Source organism: Eschrichtius robustus, chromosome 15 (genome assembly GCF_028021215.1).
Source record: "Eschrichtius robustus isolate mEscRob2 chromosome 15, mEscRob2.pri, whole genome shotgun sequence".
NCBI lineage: Eukaryota > Metazoa > Chordata > Mammalia > Artiodactyla > Eschrichtiidae > Eschrichtius > Eschrichtius robustus.
In genome coordinates, this window is record NC_090838.1 from 20972981 (window position 1) to 20990799 (window position 17819).

At 52.1% G+C, this 17819-nt stretch overlaps 1 protein-coding gene across 1 annotated transcript in view; it reads right to left on the bottom strand.

Annotated features, from left to right (window-relative positions):
* Positions 1–16050, bottom strand: part of CIB4 (calcium and integrin binding family member 4) — a 47258-nt gene extending 31208 nt beyond the window's left edge. The window contains 4 exon segments of the mRNA XM_068564926.1: positions 8824–8892; positions 8894–8921; positions 15533–15567; positions 15997–16050. Coding sequence (XP_068421027.1) covers positions 8824–8892; positions 8894–8921; positions 15533–15567; positions 15997–16050 — 186 coding nt within the window.
* Positions 16051–17819: the final 1769 nt, after the last annotated feature.

The window sequence follows — 17819 nt, forward strand, 5'->3', positions numbered from 1 at the left end:
CAACGCGCTGGTCAACCTCGTCTTGACTCCCAGGTAGCGCTCGTGGGGAGAGCAATGAGACGGTGTGTGTACCTGGAGAGGGCCAGGGCACGCGTCTCACTGGATCCCGATGCCCTAAAAGGGGGCTCGTCCTTCCCATCTCAAAGGTTAGGAAGTCGAGGCTCTGAGGGGTTGAGTGACTCGCCCTGAAGCATTCAGACTCAGGCCCGCCTGGTTCTGGAGTTCACTCTCCCTCCACGGGGCAACTGCCTCGCCAGTGCTCTTAGGAGGTTTGAAATTGGAGAGAAACGTGGATCGTTGACAGAACGAATTAAAGGCCTGGGTGGGTGTGGCTGGATGAGAAATACCTCTCAGAAGTAAGAGATGTGATAAGAAGCAAAGCGAGTAGGACTTGAGGTCAACGGTCCTGGTTTGATTCTGCTTCGAACAGCAGACAGTCACCATAGCTACCGCCCAGGGTCAGCGACAGGGTCCAATAAGATGCGACATGTGAGGCGGTAAGGGAATGGTCAGGCTCTGTACAAATGAGCATCAAACCGCTCTCCAGTTCTGCTCCCGGCCCCTTGCCCCCTGCTACAATGTGAAACATGGGTCGAGCAAATTGCACCCAGGCGAGCAGGGGGAGGGCTACACATTGCCACCTTCTAGAGGTACCAGCCAGAGGCCTCTGCAAGTACAGAATCATCCACTGGGGTGCACCGGGGGAAGGGCTGCCCTTGGCCATCCCACAGGCTCCCTCCAGCCCCATCGTCCCCAGCTTAGGGGCACTCCTGTGACTTGCCCTGGAGTCTAGATAGAAAGTTGAGGCCAAGAAGGAGGGAGTTGGCCCACGGCCAGTCAACCAGAGGAGGGAAAAGCTAAAACCAGAGCGCAGAGCTCTCCCCTACCGTCCAGGCTTTCCTAACTACCTGTGTGGGAGGCATTACGCATCCATTTGGAAGGTGAGGAAACTGAGGCCCTGAGAAGCGCAGTGACGCGCCCAAGGCTGCTGGTGTCTGTGCTGCAGCCAAGGCTGGAGGCCAGATCCCGTCGGTCTGCCGCTGGCTGCTCAGGCCAGAGCAGAGACTGCGTCCCACATCACTGGGCTTTTTCTGAAACGAACCACTTCTTAATTCTTTGGCTGAATGTCTAAATAAGGATTTTTGCCAATTCTGAGCCCTGCTAACTGATGAAGTTGTCAGAAAAAGATCTAATGATGCTTGAAAACGCGGGGCGTGAGCCAGCTGCCAGATTGCCCCCCCAGCTCTGACTCCGCATCAGGGAATTAGGACCCTCCCTCCCCGGGGGGCGGCGGGAGGGTTAGTGAGTGCTGGAGGTTGAGACTCCGCTGCCTTTCATCAACTGTGTGACCCCTTTGATCCTCTGCTTGCCGGCTGTAAGTGAGGATAGCTCCGAGGATGAAATGAGGTGACGTGTGTGCGATGCCACGGCACAGATTTCAGGGCAGGCTGGGATGGCAGGGGTGGGGCAGGGAGGCTGCGGTCTGAACTCTGCTGAATGGACAGAGGTGGCCCTGCCTACAGCCCTGGGTGAGCGAGAGCTGCAGTTGCCAGCTCCATGTGGGGAGGCCCCAGGTCACCCCCAGTATTTATCTCGGGAGGGAGGGCTGGGAGAGCCAGAGGGCTTCTCTCCGATGAGATGAAAGGCTCAGAGTGACCTCAGGCCCTGTGAGGCGGAGGCCCTGGGGTGGGAGCCTGGGAGGCTGGGCTGGGGTGCTTGGCAGGCCAGGCCCGGCCCTTTGTTCTCTCTCCTTTCTCAGTGGAACATTTGTTCACGCGCGAGTCCGGGCACTAGGGGTGGGGCCTGGCTTGGGGACTAGGGAATCCGACAATTCCCAGGCCTGTCTCAGGAGCCTGAGAGGCTGGGCTCTGGCAGGGGCCCTCCCGAAACGAGTTGGACCTAAGTGCAAGCCTCCCTAGTACACGAGATACACATGTGTCATCTGCCACCCAGGGGTGGGCTCGGTGGGTGACCCAGCCAGAGATGGGAAAGCCATTCCCCCTCAATCACCAACTGTCCAGACCGCCAGCTCCTTCCCATTCTCCTTCCTCCCCCTGCTACATGTACACACATGTAGACGTACATACACACACCCACACATGTTTCCTGCTTGGAAACCTTGATTTCATCCTCCCTAGTAGATGAAGAAGTATGGAGAACAAACAGGTCTTGGATGCAAATGCATTTTTCCAATTGTGGGGCTGTGGATAGAGCTTTTAACTTAGACTCGGCTTCCTCGCCTGCAGAGTAGGGAGGTACGCTGTGCTTCACAGACGTGGTGAGAAGCAAACAAGGCAGAGTATGAACAGGACTTGTAACCAAGAGGCACTCGACTAATGGCAGTGGACATTTGGGGCTGGAAAGCAGAATTGCTATAACCATCCAATCTGCTTCTTTGTTTTTTCAACAAGCCCGGGAGAATATCTAAGGGGGAGGGAGGGGTTCAGGGCAGTGGCCTAAATACAGCATGAGGATTATCACTGGGTCCAGCTGTCCTGGCTTGGGCCATGGGTGAGCAAGACAGCCCCACCCGCTCCTGGCCTGCTGCCTTCCCTCCTTGCCCAGTTCTCTGCTCTCTGGCTGAATGTGGTGCACTCAGAGGACAGCCCCGAGCTCATGGGAGCCAAGAGGTGAATGTTAGGGGCAGGCAGGCCAGCTCCTCATCAGGGATCAAACCTCAGTCGGAGCTTCCCGAGGATGTGGTGGGAGTTCAGAACGTGGAGCATGGAAATAGCCTGGCTGGAGCGGGAGGCGTGGGTTCCAACCTTGGCTCAGGCTCTGATGGGCCCTTGACCTTGGACAGTCATGTCCCATCTGTGGGCCTTAGATTTTTCATCTGTCAAGGCGGCCGTGAAAAGGCTCTGACAAAGCTGATCCAAAAATGCACGAGGAAGACCCCCAGAGTCAGTCACTGCCATCCCTCCACCCCAGCCTCTTCTCAGATGGACAGGTGGATTCAAATTCTTCCCGGGTGTGCCATCACCCATGGAAGAAGAGAACCCAAAGGCCTTTCGGACCCCTTCCAGCCAGGGACTCCGCCAGACGAAGCAGGATGGTCATTTATAACAACAGAGTTTTCACTGGACAAATTGCTTACCCCCTTTGACCCTCTGCTTCCCCAGCTGTCAATGCAGATAATAACTCAGCCAGCCGAGGGCTGCCGGGAGAGTTGAGTGCAGCGCCCAAGTGCCGAGCCCTGACCCTGGCCCAGCCACAGGACAGTACTAGGGAGGTCCTTCCCCGGCCCCTGGGGAGGGGTGCTGTGCCCAGACTTGCCTGACTGCCCCAGAAGCTGCTCAGCATCCTAAGAAGTTGGGAGGGGACGCCAACAGCATGACCAAGGTGTCTTGGGCTGGGTCTCTCTGGGAGGGACTGTGCCCACCGTGTAGCCTTTGTGAGCCTCTCTGGGCCCCAGCATTGGGCACTGGAGTCGAAAATCTGAGCTCTGCAAAGCCCCCAAGGTTTGTGATTCTCCTGTTTGTTCTTAACCCTGAATTTCCTGAGAAAAGGTCTTCTAAGCCCCCAAGACCTCACTCCGTATACAACATATAGTAAATGCCTAATAACTACTTCTGGGGGTGAATGGATAAGGACCGGGTGTGGGAAGCCCTATTCATCGGACTCCAAAAAATGTCTCTTCTCTGTGGGAATTGCCCTCTGATAATCAACAGGACAAAGAGTGACCTTTCCCAGGGGTCCGTGGGGAGGGAGGGGGCTCCCCGAGCAGCCTGGCTGGGCTGGAGGGCGGTGTGGGGACGGGAGGGGAGAGCGGGGAGCAAGGCTCTGAGGATACCAGCCAAGCGGAGCATCTGGGAGGTTGGACGTGGAGAGCTCTCCAGGAGAAAAGTCTGGGGGCAGCCGCTGTCTGTGTGGAAGATTCTGAGACAGCAACAATGAGGAGTGGGTGTTCTGGAAACATTTTTGAAACGTATTACCGAACATCAGGAATGCAGTTGTCAATCCTGGATAAAGATAGCAGGTTGAAACCTCGCATCTATTTTCATTCCCTTCCGACACCCACTAAAATTACGGTAAAGCAGTCTTTAGAGGCATGACCCACAGAAACAGAGAGGACACAAGGGAATCGCAGCAATTACCCAGTGACTCTTCCCCAGCTGAGCTCCAGGGTCCTGACAGCCAGAGCTTTACTCCTGTTCTTGACGGTCCTCAAGAAATGGCGCCTTCAGGGCTTCCCTGGTGGCGCAGTTGTTGAGAATCTGCCTGCCAATGCAGGGGACACGGGTTCGAGCCCTGGTCTGGGAGGATCCCACATGCCGCGGAGCAACTAAGCCCGTGTGCCACAGCTACTGAGCCTGCGCGTCTGGAGCCTGTGCTCCGCAACAAGAGAGGCCACGATGGTGAGAGGCCCGTGCACCACGATGAAGAGTGGTCCCCGCTCGCCGCAACTAGAGAAAGCCCTCGCACAGAAACGAAGACCCAACACAGCCAAAAATAAATAAATTAATTAATAAGAAATGGCCCCTTCAGCTCATCCTTCAGGGAAGCTCCCAGTCGATGAACTCCACCCAGAGACTGGAACTCTGAAACAGCTTTTTAGCAACCACTTCCCACTCTTAATTACGAGCAGACAGTTACCAAGTACCCAAGGAAGGCTTCTGACATGAAGGATGGTGACCCAAACAAGCTAGTGGAAAAAAGCACCTTGGATTACAAATCGGAGAAGACATTACATCCAGTAAAAATGAGAGCATACTATTAAAAGAAAGAGAAATAAACAGAGAATAAAAATGAGCCCTTGGAAACGAAAATCATGATGGCAGAAGTGAAAAACTAAATTGGACATGAAGATAAAGTTGAGGAAAGCTCCCAGGAGAAAGAGCAAAGGGAGGAAGATGAAATATACGCGAGAAGAGATGGGAGTGAGTTTATTGCAAGCTATTCTAAGCAGCCTATAAGCAGGCTTCCGAGAGGCTCAGAAAAACTGGGGATAGATGGAAACCAAGCTGGAGCTGAAACCTTAGGAGCCATACCTGGAACGTCTCCTGACACCTCGGACAGGTTCCCAAACCTCTCAGTGCTTTTACAGAGTTGATGCTGGGATAAAACGTAGTAGGCACCAGGCTGTGCACAGACCATCTGCCTGAAGGAAGCCCAGAAAGGGAGGTGGGAAGAGGCCGGAGGTGCGCGGTGGCCCCGTTCAGTGTGGGAGCTTCCACCAGACCCCCTGTGAGACCCCAGTATCTTCCCCCCAGGTCTTGCTGCTGGCTGTCCTGGTCCCAGAAACTAGAAACCCAGGCGGGTCACACCATGCCACTCCTCATCCGTGTTTACAGAAAGCAAGATCATTATTTACAAGAACAGAAACACTGAGCTAATTCACTTCTAAATACACCAAACAGAGCGGCAGACAAAAAGAAAACAGAAACTTCTGGGTAAAAAGGGGCAGTGCGTCCTGGCCCAGCAGGGCCTTCCTGTGGTCAGGCTTTCCTGCTAGCCTCTGCTGCCCAGGCCGCTCTTGCCTTGCCCTCCGCTGACAGACAGACCCTTCCCAATATTAACCAACCTACTTTTTCCACGAGTGAATCCAAGTTAAGAAAACAGAGCTTTCTTCCCAGATCACTCAGGACCCTGAGCCAAGTAATACCAGTACCCAGAGCTCCCTGGGGCCCCGTTCTCAATGCTTTTCCAGAGATGTGTTCTGGGCAGGGTGAGTCACCCAGCTCCCGTCCTTGGGGCCGCAGAGGACACGGGGACACTTGGGGCCCCACCTCCCATCAACCCTCTCCTTGCTCCTTTTGGGAAGTCAGCTTTCTGCTTCGACCAAGATAGGAAAGGCACAGAGGGAAACTTGAGTCCTGGATCTAAATCCCCAAATGCTAGTCTGAGGACCAGGCATGATCAGGGACAAAGTTCCTGACAACCAGTAACAGAGGGAGAAAAATAGGAACAAAAAGGGATGTGTGTGGAAAGAACTGTTATTGCTTCTGGGATTAGATCTTTCTTACGTTTTTGCTCTAAAATGAACATCTTTTAAAAATGCAATGATGATTGTGGAGACGTGTTTTAAGTCCTTACTTGGCAAAATTGGAAAGTTGGCATTTCTAGCTAGTCCTTCCTCAAAATAATAATTTTTTGAGTTGGGGGGGGTGCGGAATTTCCGGGACTATGAAGTCCAAAGTCTGGGACACAATGTGGTAGATGACACAAAGGAGAGTAAGACCAAGCTCCGGGCCAGAATCAGAACCTCAGACTCGGAGGGTGAGGAGGGCATCAGTGCACGCAGTCCAGTCTCCTCTGATACCTAGGTGTGTGCTAGAACACCCCAGCTGAATGCTTGGCCAGCCCCCCGCTTGGTGCCCATCAGGGACAGGGAGCTCATTCCCTCTGCATGCAGCTCTGATGATTACAAAGTGCTTCCTTCTACTGTGGAGAAACCTACGTCCTTGGATCCATGTCTATGCCTGGGAGCACCTAGAGCCAGGCCTTTCACCTGCAGGAAAACAGCTCCACGCTGCACCCCTCCCTCCTAGTCTTTTGCTGGGGCCTATTTGCATCCCCCTCACCCTCAGTCATTCCTTTTGTGAAGTGACTTGCTTGCGATCACTTGCCTAGCAAGTGAGTTCAAAGCCAGCTCTTCTGGTCCTGGCCCTATGCCCTGTCCCCTAGTTCTCTACATGTGGCAAAGGCTCAGTGTCCTCAATTCATGAGATGGTACTGGTTGTTCAGAACCAGTTGGAAAAGCAACAAAGAAACCAAAATGGGGAAGAAAAAAAAAAAGCAACAAGCAAAAAAGTCAGTGTGATCCCAATAAACACTTCTATATCCACATTAAAAAAAAAGTGTGGAAAGAAATAAGGCAAGATGATCATGACAGTCATACCTTGAGTAGGCTACCTGACGATTTTTACCATATTTTTGCTTTTCTGTCTGTGTTTTCTAGTTTTTCTGCAATGATGTGGTTTTTATTTGTAGGATAGAATAAAATAATGACCGTTTAGAAGGATGAAATAAGAAATGTAAAATTAATCTCACCCTAAGACCCCGTCTCAGTCCCCAGCCACTGTCCAGTGAACAAGCTCCTGGGGCTCTAGGGCTCCAGAAATGACGCATATTGTGGCCTCGCCCTGGGGCGGTGGTCCGCCCACAGACCCTCACACATCACAGCACTTTACAGCAGCCTGACATTTCTGCTGCATCGGCCCCCAGCCCTTGTCTGCCAAATGATGAGCCCGCGGCCAGGCAGACCCCAGACCACCCCGGGTTGTTGCCCAAGTGCTCCTGCCCATCTGCCCCTCCTCCATTCTTCTCCAGCCTTGGCGGCCCCACCCCAGACCCCAGGTGGAAGAAAAAGGAGAGGATGGGGAGCAAGATGGAGGGTGCAGAGGACCATGGCTCATCCCTGCAAGGTCTGGTACACAGCACAGGGTGTGCATATTGTTTTACAGACCGGAGATTAAACTTAGAGGGGAGATGTGTCACCCGTGGAGTGTGATGGAGCTGTGCCCAGACCCAGCCCTCTGACCTAGTCCAGTGCTTTCTCCTCTGGGGCTCAGATCAGAGCCCCCAGGCGTGACTAGGGTGCGCTGGGTCCATCAGAGTGCTGGGGCCGCTGGTCACGCAGCAACCTCCGTGCCAGCCCTCTAGGGCGGGTCTTTGCCAGCTGCTCCCCAGGGCGCCTGGCAGCCCCAGACACGTGTCAGCACCGAGCCAAGCCCTGATTAGAAGTGCAGGCCCGGCCGAGGGGTCAGAGTCCTGCCTGACTTCCAGGCTCTGCCGTGTCACGTGGCCCTGGGTGAGCTGTCGCCCTCTTGGGGACTCAGTTTTCCGATGGATAAAACCGGAGCGGAGAACATTGGAAAGTGACTAGACCGGTGGTTTCTAAGTTTCTTTCCAAGCTTAGCATTCAGATATTCTGGGACTGAACAGTGACACCACCGCCCATCCAGGGAGGGGAGGGCAGAAGCTCCCCATTCAGCCTTGCCTTTGGGCTGCCCCTCAGCCTGGCTCCCTGAGTGGAGAGTCTAGGTCTGGGAGAAGTCCCCCACCCTGTGTCTGAGTGTTTGCGGGTGCGGGGGTGTGCAGGGCTGTGTGTGTGAGGAGGGTGTCCCCGGAGGACAGGCTCCCCATCTTGTATCTGGGACGGACACATTCTCCAATGATGTCACCTTTCTGAGCTCCCAGCTACCCTCGATCCCACGCCCCTTCTGGTTCCCTTGTCTTCTCAATTCCAGCCTCTATTGCAAGTCCCGGGCTCTGTGTTCCTTCTCGGTCTCTGCCCTAGAACAGGTCTGTCACTTCGGAGGGGCTGCCCCTGCCCCCCCACCGTCTCTCCCTCAGAACCCCTCCTGCCACCCCACCCCTGGCCCTCTTTAAAGAGGCGCCCACAGCTCTCTGAGCCTGTCTTGTTCCAGACAGAAATGAAGATGGACTCTCATTGCACAATGACACCTTCAAACCATTATTCTGCCAAGATCCGAATGAAAAATCGGGAAGCCTGACACTGCTGTGATTTGTTAACCTGGCATTGCCTCTCTATGCTTTGCACAAAGTTTAATTAAAATCTCAGGAGTGATTGGGGAGCCCTTTTATCGTGCACCTCTGGGCTCTTCCAGGGACCCTGGGGGAAGGGCAGGGTCTTTTCACAACAGGGACAAAAGCTCAAGGACGGTCCCTAAAAGATTGGCAGCTCGTGCAAAGCACAGCCTGTTGGAGTGCACAGGGCCTCAGGGAGCACATGGAATCTGAGCCGCCCCACCACTCCACCCATGTCACAGGTGAGGACACTGAGACCAGCGCTTTCCGCGCCTCAGCAGATCCCAGTGAGGCCGCCCCCACCCCCTCCACCCCACCCCCTGGACTCACCCTCAGAGCCGGCAGGGAGCTGACCTGGTCCATGGTCAAGGTGGCCTCCTTGTAGTACTTCCCCGGGGGGACAGAGCTTCAGGAAGGAGCCGTGGACGCTAAGAAGAGAGGCGTGGTGGGCTGGGAGTGGGGACCAGCAGGCCCCCTCTCCTGCGGGCTCTCTTTGGAGGAAGGGGACTCAGAATTAACTGACACAGAGAAAGCAGTTATAGATCATTCCACCCTTCCAGAAACATCCCTTGTGCTCCAGTGTGCCCAGCGCACCGTGGTGGATGCAAAGATACGCCAGGCTGGAGGAAAGGTATGTGAATGTGCTCTGTAGCCTGAACACAATCTACAAGTGCACCGGAAGGGACTTCTGTCCTCTCTCGCTCCAGTCCCTCATTTACGATGGAGAAACCAGCAGGGCCTTGGGGACGCCAGCGTGCCACCCCAGGCCATCTGTCCAGCCCCACCCTCAACTCAGCTCAGAGAAAAGAGGTCGCTCGGTGGGTGTGGCCGAGTCAGGATTAGAACCCAGCTGCCTGCAGCCAGCAAATCACACAGCCACCCGAGGCCAGCGAGCTGATTCCAGACTGTGGGACTGAACAACTGTCCCCATCGATCCAGTAATCAATGTCTGTCTGCAGGCCTCCTCACCGCTCCGAGGGATTGTGTTTACAAGGCACAGGCAGGTAGAGGGGGAAATGGCTGTGTGAGCACTAAGAGGAAGCAGGCAGGAGAGAACTCTGCACCAGGCCAGGAGAGGAAGCCCTTATCCTGTGGCCCTCCCGGTCCACATTCTGGAGAATGAACTCTGTCAGCCTTGTATGGGGCCCCAACTGTCGCCAGAGACTTTACACCGACAAGTTGGGGAGGGAGCCAAGAAGTGGGGTGTGAAATGGGGGAGGAGAGACAGTCTCCAGGAAAGTATGGGTGGGAGGAGGGACACTGAAGGACAGCAAGGAGGAGAGGAAAGCCATCGCACCTGAAGGGTCCAGTGGCCTACAAGGGGAAGGGGCGCTGGCAGTGGCCTGCTCCAGTCCAAAGGAGCATTTGATCACTGTCATTGTTAGAATTGCTGTTGTGGGGTGATAAAAAGCAGACTGACTTTCAGTACATTTTATTAATTTTTAAGACTTCTCTGAGGCCGGGCACCTGTATGGCCGTTGCCCAGGGTGAGCTACTCCCGCCGTCCCCCACCCTGGTCCCCCACTGGGAGTGACTGCTGCACTCTGCCAGCTCGCATGGACATTTTTCGTGGAACCTGCAGAACAATCTTGAAAGGTAGGGACCATTACCTCACTTTTACAAACGAGGAAACTGAGGCTCAAGGAGGTAACCTAACTTGCCTTGTCTAAGGTCACACAGGGGTAAGCGTGAAGCCAGAGCTGCAGACGCCAAAGCTCCTTCCCCAGGAGCCCAGAGAGGGAGGTCTCAGAAGGACTGCAGGGGGAAAAGAAGGAACCTCCACTGCCGTTACCACCCCCCTTCCTGTTTCCCAAGCTCTGTGTGCTGAGTGCATTCAAGCATATTAGCTCATTGAATCTTCCCAGCAACCCTGTGTGAGAGGTATAGGGGTGATCATTTCCACAGATGGGTAAACCGGGGCTCAGAGAGTTGAAGGGGTCTGCCCAAGGTCATGCAGCTTGGAAGAGGTAGAGTGGGGTCTGAACCCTAAGCCAGGCTCTTTGGGCTGTACTGCCCACCTCTAAAGGGTCCACCTCCCACCCAGGTGAAAGACTCTCAGGCCCAAACCCCCACCCTGAAGAGCCTTCTGGGTTAGGGGGTGCTGTGAGAGGGCCCTGCCCGGACTTCATGCCTTCCCAGGTTGCCGAGTGGGTGGGCTGCCCGCAGATGAATCGTGGCTGTGTCTCGGCTGCCACAAAATGCTCTGCTCCTCCAAATATGGATCAGCTAGCGCTAAATGGAGCTCTGAATTCATCACTAATAGACTCAAAAGTCAAAGCCATTCGAAAAACTCACACATCCCGCCTGCCAGCAAGCAGCCCAAGCTGCATCTCCCTGCCACACCTAGCCAGACAAGGGGAGGGGCTGTCTGCGGGCTCGGAGGCTGAAACAGGGAGGAGACCAGCTCCGCTGCTCTCGCTCTGTGGTACTTGGACCTGCCATGTCCCCTCTGGGCCTCCGTTTGCCCTCTGTACAATGAGTCTCAGTCACCCCCCTCCATCCTCCAGTTCAGGCATTCTGGACCCCTCTCTGGCATCCTGTCCAAATCCTTGCCTCTGAGGCCCTCCAATTTAGCCTTTTTCTACTGGGTCCCACATTAGAATCATGTGAGGAGCTTGTGAAAGTATCCGTACTCAGCTCTAGAGATTCTCATTCAAGGCTAGCGTGGGGCCCAGGCACCTACAGGTTCTACATGCTTCTGTGTTTGTATTATACAGGCAGGACTGAGAACCCGGCTCCAGTGAAAGCCTCTAATTCCACACCTTCCACCCAGCCTAGGCTCCCCGACCTGGGCTTCACTCCCATCCCATGGGGTCAATAGTTCTTTGCCCCATGGTATGGCCTGCCGGTATTTTATAAATGGCCCTATCTTTAGCTTGAAAAATGTGGCTTTTAGTCCTATGATCTGCTACTTCCAAGCTGTGTTACTTTGGGCAAATCACTTCATTTCTCTGAGCCAGTTTCCTCATTTGCAAAAAGGAAGTGATCATACCATGAAAATAACAGCTACCACAGTCTCAGCACTGATCCCTGTGCCAGGCACTGCTCTAACTCCTGACACAGATTTGATCATCTAATTGTCCTAATAACAATCATGTGAGATTGATACATATGATACTTTTTGTAAGTGTGGAAACTGAGGCTCACTGAGGGTAAGAAACTCACTCAAGATCACGCAGCAAGTAAATGGCAAAGCTGAGCCTCGAACTCCAGCCTTTGGCTTCCAGGAAGCAAGTGTGTAACCAGTCTGCCTGCTGACCTTCTGGTGCTCCAGGAGGACCAGGAGCTAACGGCCAGGACAGGGCCCGGAGATTGAAAATTTTGGGGACCTCAAGGTTGCTAAGAGGATAGAGGGGCCTTATGGCCAGGTCAACCTGAGCAGGAGCTAGGGGCAATGCTTCAGGCTCCCACATCAGATCCACCCCGAGCCCTAGATCGTGCCAGGAGCCATCCCTGAGTGATACCGCATAATCCAAATTGCTCAAACTGAGTTGGGCTGACCCAGGCCCAGCCACAGAGGTCTAAAGGAAGCCACACGTGCCCTTTTTGAGTTAGGTCCCAGACCCAGGGTCTAGAGCCACAGCTGAAGATGAGGGCGCAGGAGGGCCAGTGCACTGAGCCCAAAGAGACATCTGGAAGGCAGGAGTTTCTAGGGCAGCAAATTTAACCAGAGGTCATAGAAGGCTGACCTGAAAGCTGAGGATGAAAGGGACCCTGCTCTTTTCAGAGACCAACGGGGTGTGAAAGAAGATTCCCACAGGCTAGAAATTTAGGGTGGACAGACCCCTTCTTGGAGAGCTGAGCCAAGGCAGCCCTGGACGGGGAAGAAGCTGTCACATGTGGTCTGCTCCTCCCGTTATGCGTCATCTGCAGATCCAGTGACCAGGCCTTTATGCCCTATGCAAGTCACAGGTGGGAAAGCATTTAGACAATGACAGAGGCACCCTCTTGCAAAGATTACCTCTGTTTATCAGTCTCTTGGATACTTTTTTTCAACTGGCTAACTCCATCCAAGTGTACTGTCAACCAAGCCACATTTCTTTATCACATTTGTAGGAAAATCACAAGAGGTGATGCCGGAAAATTGTTCAGAAGTGATCAGACCTTAGTCCGGCTCAACTTGGCCGTGGCAGCCCACGATGGCTGCTTTCTCCCCTGAGCACCACGTACCATCTGCTCCCTGAGCCACGGCAAGTGCTGCTGGGCACCCACATCAAAGCTGCCTCTTCACGTTACAGACAGTGCATCCACACTAACCCTAATGTAGTCAGTGCCCAGGTCCCCTCCAAGGAGCTGACCTAAGATCAGCGCGTGTGCGCGCGCGTGTGCGCGTGTGTGTCCCCCTTCCTAAGATATCCTCTGTGTGTGTGTGCATGTGCATGTATGTATAACACTTTATTTTACAAAAACTGTAGCATCCTATATATACCAGTCTAGTTTACCAAAGTAAGACAGATAAATAGGTTAAAACAGCCAGTAGCTCTATAAGGCTCACAATTAATATCACTAATACCCAGTACCCTATACCATCTCTTTACCCCTGCTCTCCAGAGGCAGCATTTAAAGCAAAAATTTGCTATTTCTCTTGGTTTTTCCTTAATATTTGCATAGTATTTCTAAAGACAGTGCTGATACTGCCATTTATTGGTATTTTTTTTCATTATAGACTTTATTTTGTGCCCTCTTACTATTAAAAAAAAGAGAGAGAATTTATCTCTCTCTGTATACTACTTCTCCTTCCCCTAACCTCCCAATATAAGATGATTTGCCTGAATCAAAATTCAGTGTTTATGTTATTACTATATACATATTATTTTTACATTTATATATATTATTACATATTATGTATGTATTATTCAAACATTGCTCACAGCTGAGTTCCCTAGTGCAACGTGATTACATTTTTCTTTCTTGCAAGACTCTTTGTTTTTCCCAGAGTTAATAATCACTTTGTCTTCCTTTTGCTTAGGTTTCAGTGTTTCTATCATTATTTCATCCCCAAACTTTCTGCAGAACTGTAAAGTTCCTCTGAATATGGTTATACACATTACACCACCTATAGGTTCATTTTGTTTTCTTGGGGGCACCACTCTTGGAACCCCTAACTCTTTAATTCTAATCTGGACTCATTGCTTTTCAGGCCTGCTGCATGCACCATTATCATGGGCTTCTCTTCACTGTCAACTTTGTAATTCCATTGTGTTGACATCCTCTGTTTCCTGGTTCCCTTGTCTTCCTTTTTTTTTAGTTTACTTACTAGTTTTAATGGAGAACTTAGTTTACTTATTAATTCTAATGGAGGCTCCAGAAGCTCCCTGAGACAAGGCGCATGAGGCACGTGTGAGGAGCCCTAGCGATCCAGAGAAGACCATGTGAGAGTCTTTGAACTTTCTGGATGGAGAAAGGAGCAGGCATGCTCATGCTCAAGTGGTGAGAAAATAAATTGGTACAGGACAATCCTGTCATCCCTGTCAACATTTTACACATACCCACCCTTTGCCCAGCATTTCTATAGCTAGAAATCTCTCCTGTGGATTTAATCTGACCTGTTGGATAAGCTCTTCATACATAAGTGTTTGTTTACTATAGCATTCTTGGTAGAACTAAAACCCATAAACAACTTAAGTGTACATTATGGGGGGGTAGTAAAATAAATGATATATCTTTTATAGGAAAGAATGCTCCTTAGCCATTAAAAAGAATGAGGCAGATCTCTATGTGCTGTATGTAAAACTAGCCAAAATAAAAACTTAAAAAAAAAAAAAGGTCAAGGACAGTATGATGCTTCACTGTAAATGGGCAAGTGCAACAGTATGAATGGGATAAAATTTTTGAAGGATACTTATGTAGATCTATCTATGAAAATTTTTTCTGGAAGCTTCGATGTGAAAGTAACTGTGAACAGTGGCTATCTTCAGGGAGAAGGCCTGGGAAGGGGAAGGAGACATTTACTTTTCACTTAGAAGTTTCTAGGCTACTTAAATTTTCTAGCCATGCTCACATATTACTTTTAAATTTTCATTTCATTTTTATTCAAGTGTTCCTTTTTAGAAAATATCAATAAGGGATGTACAGGTAGTAGGATATTGGTTATTTGGAGTTTTGTCATATTTTTCTATATTTCAAAAAGTGAGCAAATATTCATTTTAAAGTGAAAGTGATGTAACCCCGTGACTGTCCCTGGTCTCTGTCACTCCCTGTGCCCCCGCCATCTCTCAGCCCCCATCTGTGCCTGGGGAGTCTCATGCTTGTGGCAGAATCACTGCCCCGCCTGGCACCCTGAGTGGGAAGTGTGGCTTCCAGGCTGGGCTTGATGCTGGGGAGGTGAGTCCAAGCTGAGACAATGAGGCGAGAGGGCCCTGTGGGTCTAAGGATGGTCTCCTCACCCCAACCTCACCCCACCCCACCCCAATGCCTTAGTGAGCTCCTTTATTCCTCTAACAAGTTTTTGTTGAGCTCTTGACCCGGGCCGAGCGCTCACACATCTCCATGCCGTCTACTCCCTCCGCAGTCCCATGAGGGATCCTCGTGATGGTTGTCTTGGCCTGGAGCCTTCCCCACTGGCCATCACCTGCATGAGAACAGGGGCTGTGGACTGCTCACCCACACTCCCAGTGCTGGGAGGCACTGAAGCAAAGCTTGGGAGGGAAGGGAGGGCTACGAGAGATTCAACAGCGCATCAACTTTACCCAGCTAGTGGATTATGCAGCCAAATGGGCTTCAGACCTGTTTCCTAAGTCCTTTCCTCCTTTTGCTCATCATCCCAGGGAGGCCCTGTCCACCTCTGTGATTCTATGAAGAAACCTTGCCTTGGATCCCATAGCAACCTAAGGCCTGACTTTTCACTCAGCTGTAGTCAGGCCCTGGGAATCATGACCTTGGACCCTCGGGGCTGGGGTCCGTCTCTGCCTGGCCACTGCCAGCCTCGTCTCCAGGACTCTGCGGCTCTGAGCAGGGACCATACTCAGGGACCAGAGTGAGGCTGTACCAGGGCAAGACTTCAGCTCAAGGGGAGGGAAAGGGGGCCCCCTCTACTCACCACAGGATTTCATCTCTGGTCAAGAAGGTCAAGGCCTGCAACAAACCACAGAGAGGTGACCTGCCCAATCTGTCCAGCCCTGCCCTGGCCCCCTGGGGAGTGGGGAGCTTCAGGGGTTGATGAGAAAAAGCTCGTGCTCTCATTGCACAGCCAGAGAACGGAGGCTCCCAGCCCTCGGCAGTGGATACCTGGGGTGGTGCAGAGGAGGTAACGGTACCCCACCCTCCTCCCCTATCTCTGATGGCCTTGGGAGGGAGCACGTTGGCACAGACCTGCAGAAAGGATCGGAGACAAGGCTAAAACCCTGGGCTCTGGAGCAAGAGACAAATGGGGGAGGGGCCCTCGGAAGGCTGGTCCGGGTCAGATGGATGTAGGTTTAGCAAAGGCCAGGGCCACTGCAAGTTTTCCCACCTGCTTCGGGAAGCTTCCACCTCTGCCCAGAATCTCCTGCCTGACCTACCCACCTGGTATTCTTCCAAGTCCTCCCAGTGCATCTGGTACCTCAGACATTGCCCCATGCCAACCCCACCCTTTTCTCTGCCAGCAGTGGAACCTCAGCCCCAAGGGCTCACCAGCTGTGCACCAAGTGATCGGTTGCCATGGTGACCTACATTCCGCCTTCTGCCCATTCTACCTGAGCTCCTGAGTGGGCAAAGAAACAGATTCTTTTGGTTCCCGAGGCTAACAGACATCACTCCCAAAACAGCAAACAGAAAGGCAGCCCAATAGCAGGTTTGAGAGTCACACTGTTGGCATGTGCCACATGCTGACAAGGCATGCGATCTTGGGCAAGTTAACCAACCTCTCTGTGTCTTAGTTTCCTCATCTACAAAATGCGGATGATGATCACGGGATTGCTGTGAGGATTATTTGAGTCAATACAGGTAACAGTGCCTTGTACATAATAAATGCTTGACAAGTATTAGCTATTAGAACCACGCCCCAAGCACTATGCCAGGCGTGGGACACAGAGATGAGTAAGCATAGACTTTGGCATCAAGAAGTGGCCCAAAGAGCACAGAAAACGGCATTCTACCCATCCGTCAGGTCCCTGAAGGAGTAGAGGGCACAGTCAAATCAGGATAATATGAAGAGGGTCTAATAAAGGGACTCTTCAAAGGCAAGGTCAGGGAGTGTGGAAATCACCCAGGATAGCACAGCATCCGGGTTAGAAACCACAGAGCTGCTACCAGTCCTGGACCAATGCATATGGAATCAATACCCGCACGCCACGCCCTCCTCTTCCTCTGGTCTCCTGTGGGGACTGAGAGCAGAGTGGAGAGTGAATCTGGAAAGACGGAGAAGTCCAGCACAGACGTCAATGTCGCCCGCCAGGAGGGTCCTCCCGAAGCCACCCCCTCCCCTAGTCTCAGTGCCAGTGTAGGTTTCCTGGTTCGTGTACCCATGTCCTTCCACATGCTTTCCTAGGTAAACATCCCAGGGGCTTCCTGAAAGAGCTAGTTTATATCTCTGGAAATACAACTGCTCATTTTTCTTCATCTGCCCTCCACAGAGATGGAGACTGGCAGAAGAAACCCAGGAGCGCTTAGTCCTTATTTACTGGACAGACACAGGTAGAGTATCCACAGTATGTCAGGTGCTTGGCTTGACCCTGGGGAGAGATAGGTGAATGTGGTCTCAGCCCTCGAGGGATGGATACTTGCCCCCCCACCACACACCCCATGGGAGTTGGAGTAGATGTCATCAGAGAGGTAATACGAGTTATGAGTATTTAGAAGAGGAGACCGCTGGTTGGGAAGTCTTCATGTAGGAGGTGGCATTTAAGTGGTTGTTATAATGTCATGGTTAAGAATGTGGGCTGCCTGCATCACTTCTTGCTGCATCCCCTTGGACAAGTCATAAAACTACTCTGGCCCTCAGTTCCCTCAGCTGTAAAATGGGAATAACAAATCCCTACTTTATAGGATTATTGCAAGGCTAAAATTAAATGATAGATATATAAACCTCTTATATAGCAAGGTACCTGGCACATGATGAGTTCTCCGTAAAGGGTAAACAATATTATTACTTTTTAAAGTTGGGCCTGGAAGAAAGTGTAGGATGTTAGCAGGCAAAGTCAGTAATTACATCCCATCTTCTGGCAAACCATCTGAGCTTCTATTCTCATTTATTGAGCGGCTTCTCTCATCAGGTGTGTCCGTAGGAGCTGTCTCCTGTGCTCACAGAGCCCTGGGGAAGGCCGAAGCTGGCGAGGTTCAGTAATGCTGTGGGGTCACTCAGCTGGCCAGGGCCAAGGGAGGATCCGAAGCCTGGATTGCCGTTGCAA